Source organism: Ruditapes philippinarum, unplaced genomic scaffold (assembly GCF_026571515.1).
Source record: "Ruditapes philippinarum isolate M1 unplaced genomic scaffold, ASM2657151v2 ctg1200_1_1_1_1, whole genome shotgun sequence".
NCBI classification, from domain to species: Eukaryota; Metazoa; Mollusca; class Bivalvia; order Venerida; family Veneridae; genus Ruditapes; species Ruditapes philippinarum.
This window is the reverse complement of record NW_026858277.1, coordinates 123,305-141,249: the sequence shown is the minus strand read 5'-3', so window position 1 is coordinate 141,249 and position 17,945 is coordinate 123,305. Positions and strand designations below refer to the sequence as shown.

The following is a 17,945-nucleotide window of genomic DNA, read 5'->3' as shown; positions in this document are numbered from 1 at the left end:
GTTGTTTTACGTATAATTTATGAAACATAACAAATTTAAGGAATTGTGATAGTTTTACCTTTTTGCTATATAAACAATTATGTATGCTATGCATATAATTAGAGCACACATTTTCTGTTCTTGCACCGGTTTATAAAAATCACTTAACCTGCGGGAACCGGAAATGATGGTCAAGTGTCAGGCCAGCCAGCATATCCGTGTAGTATGCACGGGTTTAACCAACTTAAAATCACCAAAATTAATAATGCATAGTTCCAAAAAATGGAAGCTTGACAAGTCCATTTTAAGAAATTCCGCAGTTAATGGGTAAATATACTAGTATAAAATTAAAGGCCATCGTCGATCAATGTATAAATGAGTGCTAAATACATGTATACGATTTACGTTCAAAGGCACGACCTGTCCAGAGCTTGACCCATACGATCTGTGTTATTTTTTGCTGTTGTTGTCGTTGTTTTCTATACAATTTAATAGGGGATGAAAGGGTTAAAATTCTTGTACAAATATAAAATATACAACACTACTATAAATAATCATACTTGATTTTTATTGTTTTATTTCAGTATTTGTAACACACAATACACTATTCATTTCAACTGATACAGCATATTATAACAAATTAGTCATTAACAAATATTTCGATTACATAACCAGACATATGCATGCAAAAGTCATTTCCCAATCCGCATTATACATGTCACACATTTGAGCCGCGTCACGACAAAACCAACACAATAATGGGTTTGCGACCAGCATGGATCCAGACCAGCCTGCGCGTCCGCGCAGTCTGATCAGGATCCATGCTGTTCGCTATCAGTTTCTCTACTTGTAATAGAGTTGGTAAGCGAACAACACGGATCCTGATCAGACTGCGCGGATGCAAACCCATTATGTTGGTTTTGTCGTGACGCGGCTCATTTATCTTAAACACATGTTTATGCAATGAGGGAAGAATTAAGTTATTATTATGATAAATACAGTTGTTCGTCTGATGACATTTAATAAATAATATATAGACTAATACTTTGCACAGCAAAATTGTAAAAGAAAAAAAAAGAAAAATATATCTGAGAAATAAAAGAGCATGTAGGAAAATTCATTTTTGACAAAAACAGTGCCAGCATTTGGCTACAATATTATTTCTGATTACACTTTAATTCTTTTTCTATAAATTTTATGCTTGTAAAAAGTCCATCTTTAAAAGGTATTCTATTAAAACATTTATTTATTATTTTATTCTATTAAAATCTTTATCTATAAAAACAATGAAAGTAAAACTTTTATCTATACAATTTATGCTAGTTAAACTTTCATCTCTAACATTTATGCTAAAAAGAAACTTGTATCATTTAACTTTACGCTAGTAAAATTGTATCAATAAAATTTTATGCTAGTTAATGTTTTTATCACTAAAATGAATGCTTGTATAACCAGTATCTCAAAAATTTAGGCAAGTAAAAACAAGCAAGTAATCTTATTCTTTAGTAAGAAACAAAATAAATATTACTGAAAATAGTTTGGGGTTTAAAATAACGAAGCGCTCCAAATAAAATTTTATTTACAGAAACTCCTTTGAAGCACCAGAATCAACAAATCATTTGGATTGAAAAGTTTCTTTTTGGATGTCTTTCATAATGTGAATTTTGAGCCTGAGCAGATCCAAGATTCTAAAAGAATCAAAATGTGTGGGATACTGTTTAACAATAAAAAATAATAAAGCGGTGACTTCTGACTGATGAAATTGTTTTGTCAGAAAAAAAATCGGTATATGAGTGAAATGGGCAAGATTCCTGTAACATATAAATACATGTATACAAACTACTAAAAACAGAAAACTGAATAAGTAAAAATGAAAGCATCATAAAAACTAATCCACAAGTTAAGCAAACAACATAATGATAAATAAACAGCTTATAAACACATATGTGAAAGGATATTATTGAAACAAACATAAATAAGTTAATGTGGCCAGCACATAAACATGGTGGTATTTACACTGATGATATATGCAACTTAAATATATATTATTTTACGGAAATACTATTAGGCAATAACATATAATATATATGGGGTTTAGGTAAAACCAGCACTTTAAAGGTCATAGGAAAACTATAAGCAGACGAGTTAATTAAGCTGCATCTCCCAGCATTATTTCAGGCACGAGCGGGCACCTGAGTAGAACCACACATTCGGTAAGCTAGCTGGATCACTTCTTCACATAACAAATACAAAGACTCTGGCAGGATTCGAACCCATAGCGATATGGAGCAATATTGTCTTAATAACATAAAGTTAGACTGTTATTTCTTTGTTAAAATAACCCAACAAAACATTGTTGCAACATAAATTTATAAATACTGCTAATAAAATTCTAAAGGTAGATCTGAAACTTTTAATTTCAACAGAAAGTGTTCAAAACACGCCAAGTCAATTTGATGATAGAAATGAATCATGCATATATGATTACCAAAGATGAACTTTTCGCACTGATTGAACATTTTAGCACTGAATCAAAATAACTTTATTGGTTTGTTTGTTTGGTTTTATTGGTAATATTGGTGTATGTTAAATATCGACGAGTCTTTCATGCGTTAAAAGTTACTTGAAACTTGCAACCATTTCATATCGATTATATAATACCGATAATATAAAATCGAGTGTCTTATATCGATTCTCTTATATCGTTTATCTAATATCGATCATATGATATCGATTATATAATTACACACAGAAGCATCACGTGCATACCTCATTAAATATTCATATGTTAAATGAAGTACATGTAGTGAGCTAGATTGTTCTATAGTGATTGAAATTGAACTTTGACCTTTCTTTTACAGACGTATGTTAAAGATCACACTCATGTCATGTAAGAAACAATGACGTCAAGAAATAACGTCAGTATAACAGACCGTCCCTTAAGATGAGTCAAAAATGTCTTGTATATTTTGTAGATCACTCAAAATGATGACGCCATTACATATAACTGGACGGAAACTTTTATGGACTTGTGCTATCCACTGAAATACAAAAATATATACAAATATAATATTTTAGAAAAAAAACCTCATTTTTTTCTATTTGAGTAGTATAATACATATATGTTCAGTTGCTTATCAATATAGAATCTTCATGTTCTTGACAATGTACACTGAAAATAGCTACGTCACAGAAAAATCACAGTTTCTTATAGTTTAATATGTGTACAAAGCGAGGATTGATAAGAGTACATGATTGATAAGAGTACGTTGTTTGGAGCATGGAAAAACGTCATTAAATTATCAACATTTTTTTCTGATTCAGAAATAGTGCATAATAAATGTAGTAAATGATAGACAGTACTTTCTAGTGGTCCATTAAAGTCATCCTACAATTATTCAGCTATATTCCAAAACAATTTGTAGGAAAATAAAATCATATACATGTACAAATGTATAACATTTTTAAATATGACCTACCTTGCTCATAATATACATAGATTGTTCACTGGAAATGTTCAGTCTGGTAAAGGTATTACATCAAGTTGGTTGTCCTGGAATAAGTAGGAATATTTCGTCATCTGATAATCGTCCGAGCTCATTTCATCCACCGGAAATCCTATAAGGATACTGCTGAAATCTTGAGTCCGGTCAATGTTCGAGTTTTTATCCGGCGTCGTCAGGAGGGACACTAATTTCTCCGCACTGTCGACCTGAAAAATGCCGAATTGTTTTGTGTAAAAAGATTTGATATCTTTAAAATATATGTTTAAAATCAGCAAAGTATCAGTTTATATAATGGATCATAATTTATTATGTCTCGAAGTCGGTCATTGGTCTGCATGTTCGGTCATAGGACTGCATGTTCGGTAATTGATTTGCATGTTCGGTCATACGTCCGAATACTCGGTCTTAGGTCTGTAAATTTTATTAACAGCCCGTATCTGTGCAAATATGCGAATATAATGTCTATAAATGAGATCAACGGTCTGCATACCCGGTTATATGCGTAGATATCTAAACATAGGCAAAAGTCTATATTATTGATGAACTATATGTACACTGCTTCATCAATCAAAGTTTATAGGTCTACATATTTGGTAAAACAAAATCAGCGTATTCAATCACTGTTTGCATGTTCAATCTTACGTCTTGAAATTCGACCATAGGTCAGTAAGTGTATATTTATATAATAAAATCAATGAGTGTCTTAAAACTGACCAAACAGTTGGTTCTCTAGTCACAAGGCGAATCAAATTCAATCTACATATTTGTGTTTTAAAAGTAAACAGTTTTTCTATATCTGACCAAAACCAGTTAGGTTTATATTGAACATATGCATGACAAAAGAATATAAAACAAATGTTACTTATAACAGCAGATTTCTATATAGAAATCGACAAAATGTCTTTTAGCACTAGCTAAATAAGTATTTCTACGACCAAATCAAGGTAAAATTGGTATTTACAGACATCATAATACTTCATTGGTAAACCATAACCTTAATAATCAGTATCATTTTTCAAAATGACATTAGTATAGTGGACATATTTTTAGAAAAAGGGAAAAACTTCTTTGCAGCGTAAGTAGTTACTTTATTTAGACACATTGCTTAAAACAGAATATTTCATAACCTTAATATTTCTGTTCTAAAAAACAAAATAAACAAAACTAATCTAAACCAAGGCCATTGAAAAACTAATCATATGAGTAAAATATAACATTTTTGATGTTTTGAATAAGGAAACTTAGTTGAGTTTTTCTATAAAAAGGCAACAGGTATATTGACAAAAATGTTTCCAACAAATGGCCCCATGCCAAGTAAGACCTACAGCAAGTTTACCCATCCTACCGTCTACCAAGGTAGGGGACTTTATCCTGTGGACATTGACAATTTTACTTCCTGGACATTGACTTAAGATTTGTTTATTTGAAGTACATGATCGGAAGGCATAACTTTCAATTTTCCAACTGATATAATGTGTTTCGGTCGCTAATATTCATTAACAGTATAATATAAATAGGTATAAATAATAACGATGTTTGTTTTATTTTGAAAGCCATTTCTTTTTTATAAACAAATGGGATTGTTACAAGAAAAGTACTGGAAATTTTTAAAACTTTTCCACGAGATCTCCCTTCAATCTAAGTACTTTCATCGGGCATTGTACATTCTATCCTGTTCTTTTACCAATCCAATACCTGAGATTTTAGTTTGAGCTGAGAAAATGTCTAAAGTTTGTAACCTTTAACACAGGGAGCCCATTACTATCGCAATGTAGACTTAAACCTTGAAACACTACATTTGTTCTGTGTGTGAAATCGTAAGTAAAACGTTTATTTCAAAGCAAACTTATCTAAATGAAAAGGTATATATAGATGCCATTATCAAGTATATATAAATGCATATATAGTCAACAAAATATACATTATAATAATAAATAATAATAATAATGAGAGCATTTTAAACTTTCTAATTAAAACTCCACAATACATCAAACTCCATACTGGATTTTGGTATTTGTCCTACTATAGAAATACATGAAAGTATGTACCTTAACAACGTTCACATCGTTCTCCCAACAATGTGCCTCAATCAATTTGTGCTGAATATTAATCATCGTGTCTGAGTCGGATACCTTCGGTAATATACATAGCATCACTTGTTCTGGGCACCTGTAAAACATGAATAAAACATATTACTCACTGTAACGTGCACTTTTGTTTCTGATGCTGATATATTTTAACATGTACATGCTTACATTACGCATAATAAACAGACAAGTAGGACTAAATTATTTCCATCATATATATTTAGGTGCATGCAACCTAATGCAAGTGTGCTTTCTAAATTACATATCAAATCAACATGTGTTTATTTAGCCTAATGCTTTATCAATTAAACTGATATTACAGAATCAATGCTGGCTGTCATTTATATTTTTTCATTTTATTTCAATCATTTTATTTCTTCATTCGTTTTTTATCTAATTGAAAGGAAAGGCAGTACATAACATGCATGTTCGTACCTTACCAGTCAAGCTGAAATGTCACAGGGTGACATTAACTGTGGCGTGACTTTAAATACTACTAACTGATGTGTATTACATATAGCATAGATTTTAACCACTCTGTAAACTTATTTTATAATACTTTAGCAAGGTTATTAAGTAGCACGCGCATGCGCTCGATGATTAATCAAAATATGAGCCGTGTCATGACAAAACCAACATAATGGGATTGCGACCAGCATGGATCCAGACCAGCCTGCGCATCCGCGCAGTCTGATCAGGATCCATGCTGTTCGCTTACAAACCCTATAACAAGAAGAGAAACTGATAGCGAACAGCATGGATCCTGATCAGACTGCGCGGATACGCAGGCTGGTCTGGATCCATGCTGGTCGCAAACCCATTGTGTTGGTTTTGTCATGACACAGCTCATTAATTACAAAATCGTTTACATGTCACAGCATGATGCATAGGACACTTGTATACAGACGAACAAACAAAACATGCCTCGTGCTTTCTCAATATCCATCAAACGTGTAGGTGCCTTACTGTATATCTTCACTATTTAGTAGGGAAATGGGAGTGGATTGTGGTTATGCCATAATTATGGGTATTGCAATCATAAAATCACGTTAAAAACGGTCTAATACTTTTCAAAAATCTCATGAATACATTAGACAGTTCCTGAATACTTTGAAAGTTCCAAATGTTAAACAATGCCAGAGAATACAATGCATAATGACCAATGTTGTGTCATTGAACTTTATTTATAAATCTCCTTTCTTAAGTTTTAACTTATTTTGAAACACAGCAAATTAACACTCAATCCTTAAAATCGTCTTAATATAGAATTTTTTTTTATTGCATTCAGAAAAAATTCATTAGCCATTGCCCATCGGGAGTGTTTATGAAATGTTAAAAAAATAAACAATATGAAATCCTTGGGAAAGTCACTGCTCATCTAAAATACAAAGATGACGGGAAACATTCAATGTTTTTGCACTTTAATCACAAGAGAAGTGAAGAATAAAATTGTAGTCTGCTGCGTGGGATATAATATCGATCTTTGTAGACGCTCCAATATTGTATTTCTACTATATGACCAAATATGGTCATACGAAAAAAGACAAAACATTTTAACCTTCAGGTTCTAGAATGAACAAGAATATAGTAAACTAGTCGCTTTACGATGGGTTAGGCAAGTCTTGAAAGTCATTTCGTCATTGATGTATCATTATCTTTTTATTTATATACAGATATTATTCATGGGCGCAACTAGGCCTATAAATGTGTGATTCATTAATTTAAAGGTCAAGGTGTAGTCCTTTCAATTTCCAAAATTATACATAAAACCTTATGTCCTTGTCTATAATTCGAAAATAGGATCATGTATCTTATATACGAATATTCGTATTCGTATTCTTTATACTGTTTGCGTTTGGTTGTGGAAATTTTCGTTTCATCATTCACGTACTTTAAGTTACGATCTACCACGTGGAGTATTTATCACACACACACGGGAACTCTGTTCTGTATAAGCAAATATATGTGAAGATGTACATTGCAGCAAGATTAATGTGAAGTAAATTAAAAACTGTCCATGCATATTGAAATTAACCAGTCCTTGTATAAATAAGGCATATAGAAAAAAAACTTACGTTTCAAGAACTTCGGCGCATTCGAAACCTCCAAGTGTGATCCTCCCCTGTGACACGGCCTGTTTCAGAACCTCTACCAGCACTTGTCCGATGTCAACTACTGACCTGCAAATGTAAGAAAGGTAATAATGATACAAAATATATAACCAAGTTTGATTTGGAGGTGATTAGATGATACTAGTAATAATGTTATAATGTTATTAGTGTGCAAATTTTACGTCACAATCGGCAACTTATCCTAAGAAAATCAACTCAGTTCTGCAAAATTTACCTTACGCCATTCATGTTTAAAAACATATGCGAATTGTTTCCGTAACTTTTATATTGATGGCAGGCCTGCAGAAAGTTTAATCATAAGATCCCCATTTTTTACTTTTTTACGACATTTCTTAAAGTGCATTTCTGTACTCGTCCCATAACTAAAAGTGCATTCCTGTATTCAGTTGTGCAGTTGTATCCGATAAGAAATTGCATGACCTTTTTTATTACATAACCTACTACTTGTTAAAGTACATCTATTTATACATCTTGATAAAGCGAAACTATTTCGCAAGATATTTTATTCTGAAATAACAAGCGTAACAAATAACTCATCTGGTATTCAGGGTGCTCGGAATAACCTTGGATTGTTTTGTTAACGAGGAATGCCAATAGATATGCACTTCAAAATACATGTACCAACTGTTTCGTACTTTCTGTCATTCGTACCTGTTTGTTTTTATAAATATTTATTATAATATTTCCTAAAGTACTTATAATGGTCGTATTTCATGCAATTAACTTTCAGAACAATTTTATGTATGAATAATAAATAAAACTCTTCAAATTTATCAACGTACTCCGTAGTGCATTAATAATTCGCAGCACAGCTTCCCATGAATATCTATTAATTAAGCCGAAATATACGTTGCACTGAAAAAGAACACTAAGATGCAATAAAACTTAAGAATGCAGCCTTAAGATTGAAAACGAAGCCGAGTTTTATGTGTTATTAATTACTTTCATTTATAAATATATCATAATATGTCCTTACCTCCCCATCATATTCACTTAAAACACTTAATAAAAAATTATTCCAGCTTTAAAGCGCTTGATATAAAATTTGCTGTGCACCAGAATTTTACGGAATGGAATGTCAGTGTTCATGCACTCAGTATCCGCGGGAAAACGGATCACAGTGGTTACTAATAACATGAGTCAACAAACGTATTTGTAGTTATGAATCAGTCCAATAAATACAATATACAGCGATACTGATTATCTCCCTTTAATCACACCATACACCATTTTTTCCAATATTTTAACACATTCAGCTAGTGACCGAATTTTGCCTGAGTCATTTTGGTGCTTTCCCCTTTGTAATCAAACAAGTAGCAGATTTAACAGATGCACAGCAGTTTAATTTTGCAAATCACTGTACATGAACTGTGACCTCTAAATGTGTCATTTATTACGGGTGTTATAACAATGTGGCGGCCGTCCGTACCCTCTCAATGCTATTCTTCAGATTAGTCATAAAGGTGGTGTCATCCAATGATTCAGATTAAATCAAGGTCATGAAAACGCTGAAAAAAGTTCACGTGAAGACAATGGATAAGCTTATAGGACGCTCTCGTGAGATCATCACTTTGCGACTCGCACCAGTTAACATGAAAATATTGTATAAATTTTAGCGTTTATTTATATACGCTTCAAATGCATTAACCTCACGATTTCATACCCAAATATAGACTTAAATGATGAAAGCAACGAAGATAACAACATATGTGCATTAAGTTTATAGAAGTGTAAAATAGATCGAATCTACAAGTTGTTATTTTTTTTAAAGTCATGCAGAACCGATTAAAATGATGCTTTAAATACTATCTATGGTCAAAATTCGTATTAACCAATGCTATCGGCTGATTTGCGCACATTAATTTTAAATTTGAACATATTTAAACATATTTGCATACCCATTCATTTAAATCATATCTCTTAGGTATCTGAAATAGGTTTATAGTTCTTTTGTCAGCTGATATAAGGAATCTGGTGATCACAGTGTATATTAGTAACGGGGTAAACAAATAGTTCACGCGGATCGATACTTGCAGACGTATAATTAGACCGAGATATTTGTATCCATGTACCTGTTTTTTTACGTGCACTATTTACTTAGTGTCCGTTTGAACTTGTTTCATTAAAGTGAACCGAGTATTACAATTATGCAAACTAGAGGTAAATATTTTCTTACTTTAGGCAATGCATGTATTTTCCTACATGTATGTTTTACTTGCAGTGAGAGCTCATTTTAAGTGGCGATGGGCGCGGTGCCTGGTTCGTGATGTATGTTTTACCTGGGCTGAAGTCCAGACAAGTGGGGACTTGATCACTGATTGCTTTTAAGGTATTCTTACATAATAATGTTATAACAGAAAATACTTTTTTAAACATCTCATAATTATGAGCATTTATATCAATCACATTTATTTCAATCACTTCTAGGTCTTCCGTATACGCCTTATATATAAATTTGATTTTTACTTTCGGTTTATCATATCGAAAGCGCAAAGTTATTTAGTACACATTCCGTTAACATTGTGGTTAAGGTGTCCCGCACACATTCCTTACCTACAAATATTTCAAATATTTGTTATCTCTAGACCCTGGCCGGTTAGCAAATCTTATTGCACGGTTTTTATTTTTCCTTGGTGTTTTTCTTCCAAGAAAATAAGACAATACTACTAAGCTAATGACAAGCTATTGTGTTTTTCAACAAGCACTTAACGCAAAGATCATGTGACGTGTAATTATATGTAATATAAATAATGCACATTTGATATAAATTTCAAAGGGGACTTTAACCTCTTGAAATGAAAATTTTGAAGGAAAAAAAACACACTTTGAAAGCAGACCAAGTGGTCGGTTACAACCTAGTTGATAGTGAATAACGTCAACCGAGCTTGAGGTTTACCGCTCGATCCTTATTATATATGAGTATTGCAATAAATTAAGTAAAAAAATACGGTGTCGCCTAGGCCTGGTCCAGTCACAACAAAGATACGGAGGCAGAAGCAAAATTCGCGCCAGAAACAAGATGAATAAAGAATCAGAGACATAGATAACATCTATGTCTCTGAAAGAATGAACCGAAAGCAAGAGTAAAAATTTCCCTGTTATAATCAAGACATCTCGTGATGAGAAAATATTTTACATCCTGTTTCCACAAATAAAAGTTTTTATAACTTCAGGGAAAATATACGCCTCTCAGTACATACATTTTTTGTCTTAAATCGAAATAACAACAATTAGTTCGTCGTATAAGCATGCATGTAAGTGTTGCATGACAATGAATTATAAAATGCATGGTCTAATGTCTCGGAACAACAACAACAAAAAACGAGAAAATAAAGCAAATTATACATTGGTGATTTGCATTAATTATGACTTGTAAGATGCACATACCATTATACTGTCCATCATGATAAATAATAAAGTGAATACACAATGACCTAGTTTCGCATCTCTTTGTTCGCCTTTCCACTTTTTTTTGCAAACGGCCTTATTAAGGACATCGTCGGATACCCACGGCCGAACCATTATCATTGATTGCATGTTATGTGACATGTTTATCAATCGTGGGTATCCGACGATGTATTAAGGACAGCTTTTCGGAAAAAAATCATTGTCCCTGTTAAGACCTAGTTATTGTTCAGCCAGGGTTCACGTACTTTAAAAGTGTTTAAAATGTTAACTGGACCGTAATATGCGTTCTCCACCCTAAATAATGTTTTTAATCAGGGCGTATTTTGGTCTGCAAAAAGTATTGCGCACAAAGATAAATACTGGTTTCCTTTGTTGCATAAGCCTATATTCTTAAAGATAAATCAAGGAGGTTAACTGGTTAATGTTGAGGCGAAATATATACAGTGAATAACGAAATAAATATATTATGAAATAATAAAAACATACAACTTTACAAGGTAAATATTTTGCAACTTGAGCTGTCAGTAGTAGTATTTTGCAATACTTTGCACTTTTCTTACTTAAACTTACAAATCTATATAGAAATCGTGCTAGAATAGAAAACATAGTTTTTCCATGCAAAAACAATGTATGCCGATGAATTGTTTATTGTAGCGTACTTGCCAACGTGGATAAACAGTCAATATAAAAGAAAACATTTGGTTTAACTTACGGTTCTGGTTTATTGCCTTCCACGGAATTTGTAAGGTCCGTTAAAGTCATTTTAGCAATTAATTTTTCCTCCTTTTCTTAATTTTAAACAGATTATCGCCTTAAAGTTTCGCAACTGAAACCTCTCCGGCGTTCACATCTAAAAATAACCCGTCACGTTTGTAAAACTGTTGATGAGTAACCAGTACATTTAGCAAAGCGTAACGTGGCCGATACTTTACGGGTTAACGCGAAGTAACTGAATATAACGCTAACCGAGAGTGTCCGAATTATTCCGGAAAACAACGATGTACTGCCGCTCTCATGTGACGATGACTAATTGTTTCGTGGAATTTATGAATGAAAATTTTACTACTATATACTACAACACTACCGCAACTGTTAAATAAACGATGATTTTACTAATTTTAATGTTTTGATATATATACAACAGAGAAAAATTTCATAGTCATTTTCAAAACGAAAACAAAATAAAATGCATACAAAATAATAATGCAATAAAGGCGGAAATCGGACATTTAAATATTGTGTGATCGATTGTACTTTTAAAACTTCCGGGACGTTTCTGATTGGGTAGTTTATAATATTAAGCACAATCAGGTAACCGAATTTAAAGAATGGGATATCTATTCTTTTTTTTTCATTTCTTTCCTTGTGTGACTATCATTTAAACAAATCAATCCTTCAAAATCGATTTAGATCTATATACCTGACTATTAAGTTAACTTTGAGAATAAACGTGCAAAAATAACACAATTATAACAAAATAAAAAAAAAGGTTTCGAAAGATCTAAAATTATTTGAAATGAAATGAATGCGGGCTTTAGTTTCGAGCCACATACTGACACTTTCATAAATTACATAAATTATACCAAGTAACAACGGACCAACAATGCTTTAATTGTAAATGTGATTTAATAAGAGTTTTTCCTGCTTCCTTATTGATTGACGTATAAGACAATGTATTGATGCAGATAATTTCCTTATCCCAAACCGAACTTAAAATCAAGTACATAATTTACTGTCACATAACTTGAACTTCAATATTTAAACCTGTACTTTTAAAACCTAATTATAACATAAATAGTAGCACTGGAGAACCGAAAATAAGGCGTAAATTGGTAAATTTACACTGGCATGATATTTATGACATTATATAAAACATCTGATAAAAACTTGGTTATTACGACAGTTTTCGTATATCTGAAAGAGGAAGATCTTTATAACAATTATTGATCGATTATTGATCACGAGCAATGCGTGCTAGTTTTCGAACTTCACGAGTATTCTACAATATGAACCATTGTTCGTTAATGTTATTATTTTGCATGATATCAAAATATTCGAATGTCATTTCAATAATATACCTTTCTGATTTTTTTTTGATATATGACTGGTATGAAAAAGTCACAAAAATGTCGTTAACTTCACATGGTGATTTTCACGTGGAAGAAACACGAACGGGCGCCTGAGCATAACCCAACGACCTTTACAGAGCGAGCTGGATAAGCTAGCTCCCTCGAATGAACTCATCCAACGTCTAGGAGCGGGATTCGAACCCACAGCAATGAGGGACAAGTCCTCGAAGTCAGCGACCTTAACTTCCTGGCAACAGATGTCCCTGTATAGTTTATAAAAGTAACATAGGGGAATGGGTTATAAAAGTAGCATGGGAAGGAGTGTACAATTTATTGCGCGTTTGAGGACGGTGATCAGACGAATTATAACAAAAGAAATGCGCATTCCTTAATCTTTATTTATAAAATGTGATGTTTTATGATTAATGCTGTTAAGATTTGTAGAAACATTCAGCAATTAGCAGTTATACAGGAGAGGCCTGAGTTTTTACAAGCACGTAGAAATAATCAACGCACGATTATTTCGGTTTTTGTTTCAGTTTTTATCCTTATTAAATTACGCAAATGATCCACTTTTGCTTCAAATAACTTTGATATAACAAGGTGTTAGTTTTGGAATTTTAGAAATGCAATGTTTCAGTAAACAATTTAATTTTAGGAGTTCCCTATTGATTTAGTATCACTGATACATAATTAAGTTATCAGGAAAAAAAACCGAAACTGTAAGAGTTTTTTTATGAACAGCTCAAGAAATGAAACCGGGGAGAAAATTGTAACGTTGCTTACTGTGCACTTTTTGCATTGTTTAGTTCGAATCATTTTCCTCGATGATTAAGCGAACACAATATATTAAATGCCCATTAGGGAAGCGCATCTTGCATACTAAGTTTTATCTCTACTTCCGGTATACTAGTCTGCATGGTTTAAATTCAAGCGGTCCATGTATATAGACATTGTTGTTATGCGATCGAATTTCATAAACAAGCCCGTGAGACGAGGCATCTTTTATATATGGCAATTTGTTTACCGTGCGCCCGAAACTCCGACAATAAGATATTGACATCATAATAACCCGGAGCTTAAAAAAAGTACTCATTAATCGTATTATTCTGTTACTGTCTGCTATCGATCCGGCAGCAAGTTGAAACTTGGATTTAATTCATTAGGATTCCTCGTAAACTTATAATTAATGAAGTCGGTTTCATCTCAATTAATTGGGTCTTGAAGCTTTATTCCAAGCCTCCATTTTACTGCTGACATTGCTTATCTTGTATCAATTTAAACGCATTGAAGAACGCTCATCGACAAAACAAAACGAAATTTTCAAGGTCACGATGACAACGTGATGTAACTGACTTTAGAAAGAAACAGTATCAAAATATTTAGAAATTATCGTCCGCTTCATGTTCGATATGTGACAAACACGTTTGCTGATTATCGTCTGCTCACAGATGTTGACAATCAGCGTCAATGATGCAGTGATAAACAAAATACTACACATAAATTAATGTGTTATTTCAAATAAACAAAAGGTAAAACCTTGTCAGGAAGTAAATTAACATAGTTGTCCAAATTCAAGGCCACTCAATTCATTAATATCGATACACAGTGTCAAGTGTAACTATATTGATTAGTGATTACACGTCCTGCTATCAAGCACGTTAAGGTTTTTATTTAACTAGTACATATCTTATTGAAAAAACATCTGCAATATTTACACAAGTACGATCGTCACATTTTAAAAATAGCCTTGCCCAATTTCAAGACAATCTGTCCTTAAAATAGTCGCGACCTTGAGAATATTTTTGCAGCGCAAACAAGTGCCTAAATATATATCTTAACATGTATACTCAACTATGCAACATACATTACATACATGGTTATGGTTATAAATGTAAACATTCACTGGCCTCCATTTCAGACTTCTTTATTGTTTCGCAAAATATTTATTATTAAAACCTATGAAAACATTACGTAACGTTGAAAACAAAATCTGTTTTTAATAATGTTGATTGAAGCATTTGCACTATTTAGTATCATAAAAATATGTAAGTTCATTCGACGTTAAAAGTCTCATAAGGACCTTTGTTATTTTCAATAAATTAATTCCTATTATTTAACTTTACTGTTACATGTATTCTGAAAAGAATAATCATGCTTTCTTTCCAATAAAGTTTTGTTTTTGTTTCCAAGTTTCTTCTCTTTTTAACGTCTGACACATTTCTTAGAATCTCTGTTTATACATTGACTTTATATCCTGTTATTTTTGAACTTTTCACCGAGACGTCCAGGACAAAATCCGGGTTGCAAGTCTAAGAAAATCTGTATAGCGTTATATGATTCAGAAAATAAATTACTCAGAAGCGAATGAGTTCACGTGAATATAAACAACACTTTGAACCAATACACTAGAATTTGTCTCATCTGCATGAGTCTTCATACTTTTAGAGATATAGTACTAAAAGTCGACATTGCTGCCAAGCCCGCGTTACTTTTCCCGATAGCAACACATGCTGCACAGTATTATGTGGGTTGTAGCGTACAGAACACTATCGGACGTAATATTTTCTATGATTGACGAGGGTATCTGTTAAAAGCAATTAATTGTTCTGAAGTTTATCTTAATCACGAACGAGCGATGATATTGTTTTGTATATCTAAATGAGATGTAATGGTGTAAATGTATTGGAAGCGTTGAGTGCAAAAAGGAGCATGTTTAGGTCAAACCGTCTTAAAATCTGGAAACAAAGTGATCCCTCGGAAGCATTAATCACAACAAAATTACGTAAGAATTGCAGACTCGGTTTGATTGAGTCTGTACATGAGGGATAATGAATGAGTGCAACATCCCTCACGCCCCCTAGCACCGGCTTGAGCGGTACTGAATTCTCAACACTTAATAGTGCTGGCATCAATGAAAAAGATTACATGTACATTTAAATTGACTCGTTTGCCAATATAAAAAGTGTTGAAAGGTTTTTGTTTTGTTTTTTGTATACATACAGTATGAAATGTATTGGAATAGTTATTGTTTTTACAGAAATGTTTCTGAACAGCAGCAACAACAGAACAACTGAGAACCATAATGAACTACATTGTAACATGAACTAAATGACCTCATCTGATATCCTCGTATTATTGTTCTCGAAGATTAAGATCAGGAAAAGTGGTGACCTCATGGGAGCAATGGAAATAACGAAATTAGATAAAATTTCAAACTTGGCTTTACTAAGGTTGTTTATTAGAGATAACGTCTGTCACACAACCCCCTAGCACCGCCTGACGCGGTATTCTATCTTCAACAATAACATGATGGGAACAATGTTCCTTTAGGACCATAGAAAGTCTTGCAACTCTAAGACCTTTAAGATTATTTTATGAACAACGATAGACACTGTAATTTAAAGTATTTAATGACCTTGACAATTTATATATATTGTGCATCAACACAACGTCTGATTATCTTATAAAAAATTCATGTTGATTAAACATAAAGCCAGACTGGAAGCAAAATTAATAATGTTGAAATGATAATCAAATTGTGGTATTTTAACCAATAAATGTATTTTCAATGAAGGATATATATTGTATTGTTGTCTACCGTAACATTTGAGGTACCTTGATTAAAAAGGGATGTTTCTGTTTCAAATAATTATTTACATTATTCTTTTCCTTATGCACAAAAAAGCCTGAGCTTGTCATATCTTAACATATTTACATGTTCTTAAGGTTTAATCTTCTAAGCTGAGTATAAATTGCATGTACCCGGCTTTTTTTTACAAAAGAAAAGGGAAAAAAAGAAGAAAAATAAAAAGAACACTAAGAACAAATATATAAACATATCAAACGCCTTACGAACACTGTTTGCGACTTTCTTGTCAATAATCAACTAACGTCAAAAGAGAATCAAATGTTTTTATACTGAACTGAGTGATGCTGCTTGTAGATTAACGACAGCCGCTGCTATATTACGAACGCACGGGACACGATTAATCAAAGGTTATTTAGTGCATAAATCTGAACTTCTTCTTTGAACGATGTATGTTTTTCTTTCCTTTGATGTTTATCAATAATAAGGTTGTTTAGTAAATTTATTCTCAGTTCTCAGTTGTAACTTTCTAAGGTCAGAAAAGTCAACATTTATGTTTGGTTACTTGTACTAAAGTGCTTTCACATGAAATTGTTGCATAACATGCATAGCATATTTTGCACGATTCTCAATAATGCACACACATGTTTTGAATTGCTCTCGGGATAGATTCTCAAGGCTAAATTATAGAAGTTATACAAGTGGCACTTGTGGGAACAGCGTTCTTAATTTCAAAATATCAGATCAGTTACTGCTGCCAGAAAATGCATTATTAATACGTCATTGTTGAGTTTGTAACCAAGATCTTAAAGGTTATTCAGATTTGTACTTGGTGTATTACGAAATCGTAATCATTAAACACAACAATTTGTAATTGTTTACAATATTATCTCTAATACAAATCATAAGAAATGAGCACAAGCCAAAACAAAAAGTTTCTAAATTTCTTTTTTGCAATTTAACTAACATGAATTATTTCCAATAACTTTTGTATCCACTCGCCATTGAAAACAGTCACCCATCTACAAATTCAATCGTCTTGGAAATAGCGGTTTATCTCGCCTATAGATTAATTCATGGAGAAAATCTGAAAACATATATCAGCTCATTTTCTAAGACGTTTTAGAAACACACCCCTGATATAATATTATAACATCTTTCCCTGTGTCTTTGCT

General features: G+C 32.5%; 1 protein-coding gene across 2 annotated transcripts; it reads right to left on the bottom strand.

The window, feature by feature from the left end:
- Positions 1-530: 530 nt before the first annotated feature.
- LOC132752651 (growth arrest and DNA damage-inducible protein GADD45 alpha-like) lies at positions 531-12,001 on the bottom strand. Of its 2 annotated transcripts, none has more exons than XM_060743004.1 (5): positions 11,825-12,001; positions 7,648-7,752; positions 5,534-5,654; positions 3,459-3,691; positions 531-3,020 (listed from the first exon to the last, which is right to left on the bottom strand). In XM_060743004.1, exons 1-4 carry the CDS (start codon positions 11,872-11,874, stop codon positions 3,497-3,499), a joined length of 471 nt encoding a protein of 156 aa, XP_060598987.1. In that variant the 5' UTR covers positions 11,875-12,001; the 3' UTR covers positions 531-3,020; positions 3,459-3,496. The 2 variants fall into 2 exon arrangements, with proteins under 2 accessions (XP_060598987.1, XP_060598988.1); XM_060743005.1 differs by lacking the exon at positions 11,825-12,001 and adding an exon at positions 8,681-8,852.
- Between the last annotated feature and the right edge of the window lie 5,944 nt (positions 12,002-17,945).

Coding starts and splice junctions, on each gene's coding strand:
- LOC132752651 (XM_060743004.1), bottom strand. CDS start 11,874: ATGACTTTAACGGACCTTACAAATTCCGTGGAAGGCAATAAACCAGAA. Junction 7,753..11,824: donor GAAGGCAATAAACCAGAACC/GTAAGTTAAACC, acceptor TTACATTTGCAG/GTCAGTAGTTGACATCGGAC. Junction 3,692..5,533: donor ACGATGTGAACGTTGTTAAG/GTACATACTTTC, acceptor GGCATTTTTCAG/GTCGACAGTGCGGAGAAATT.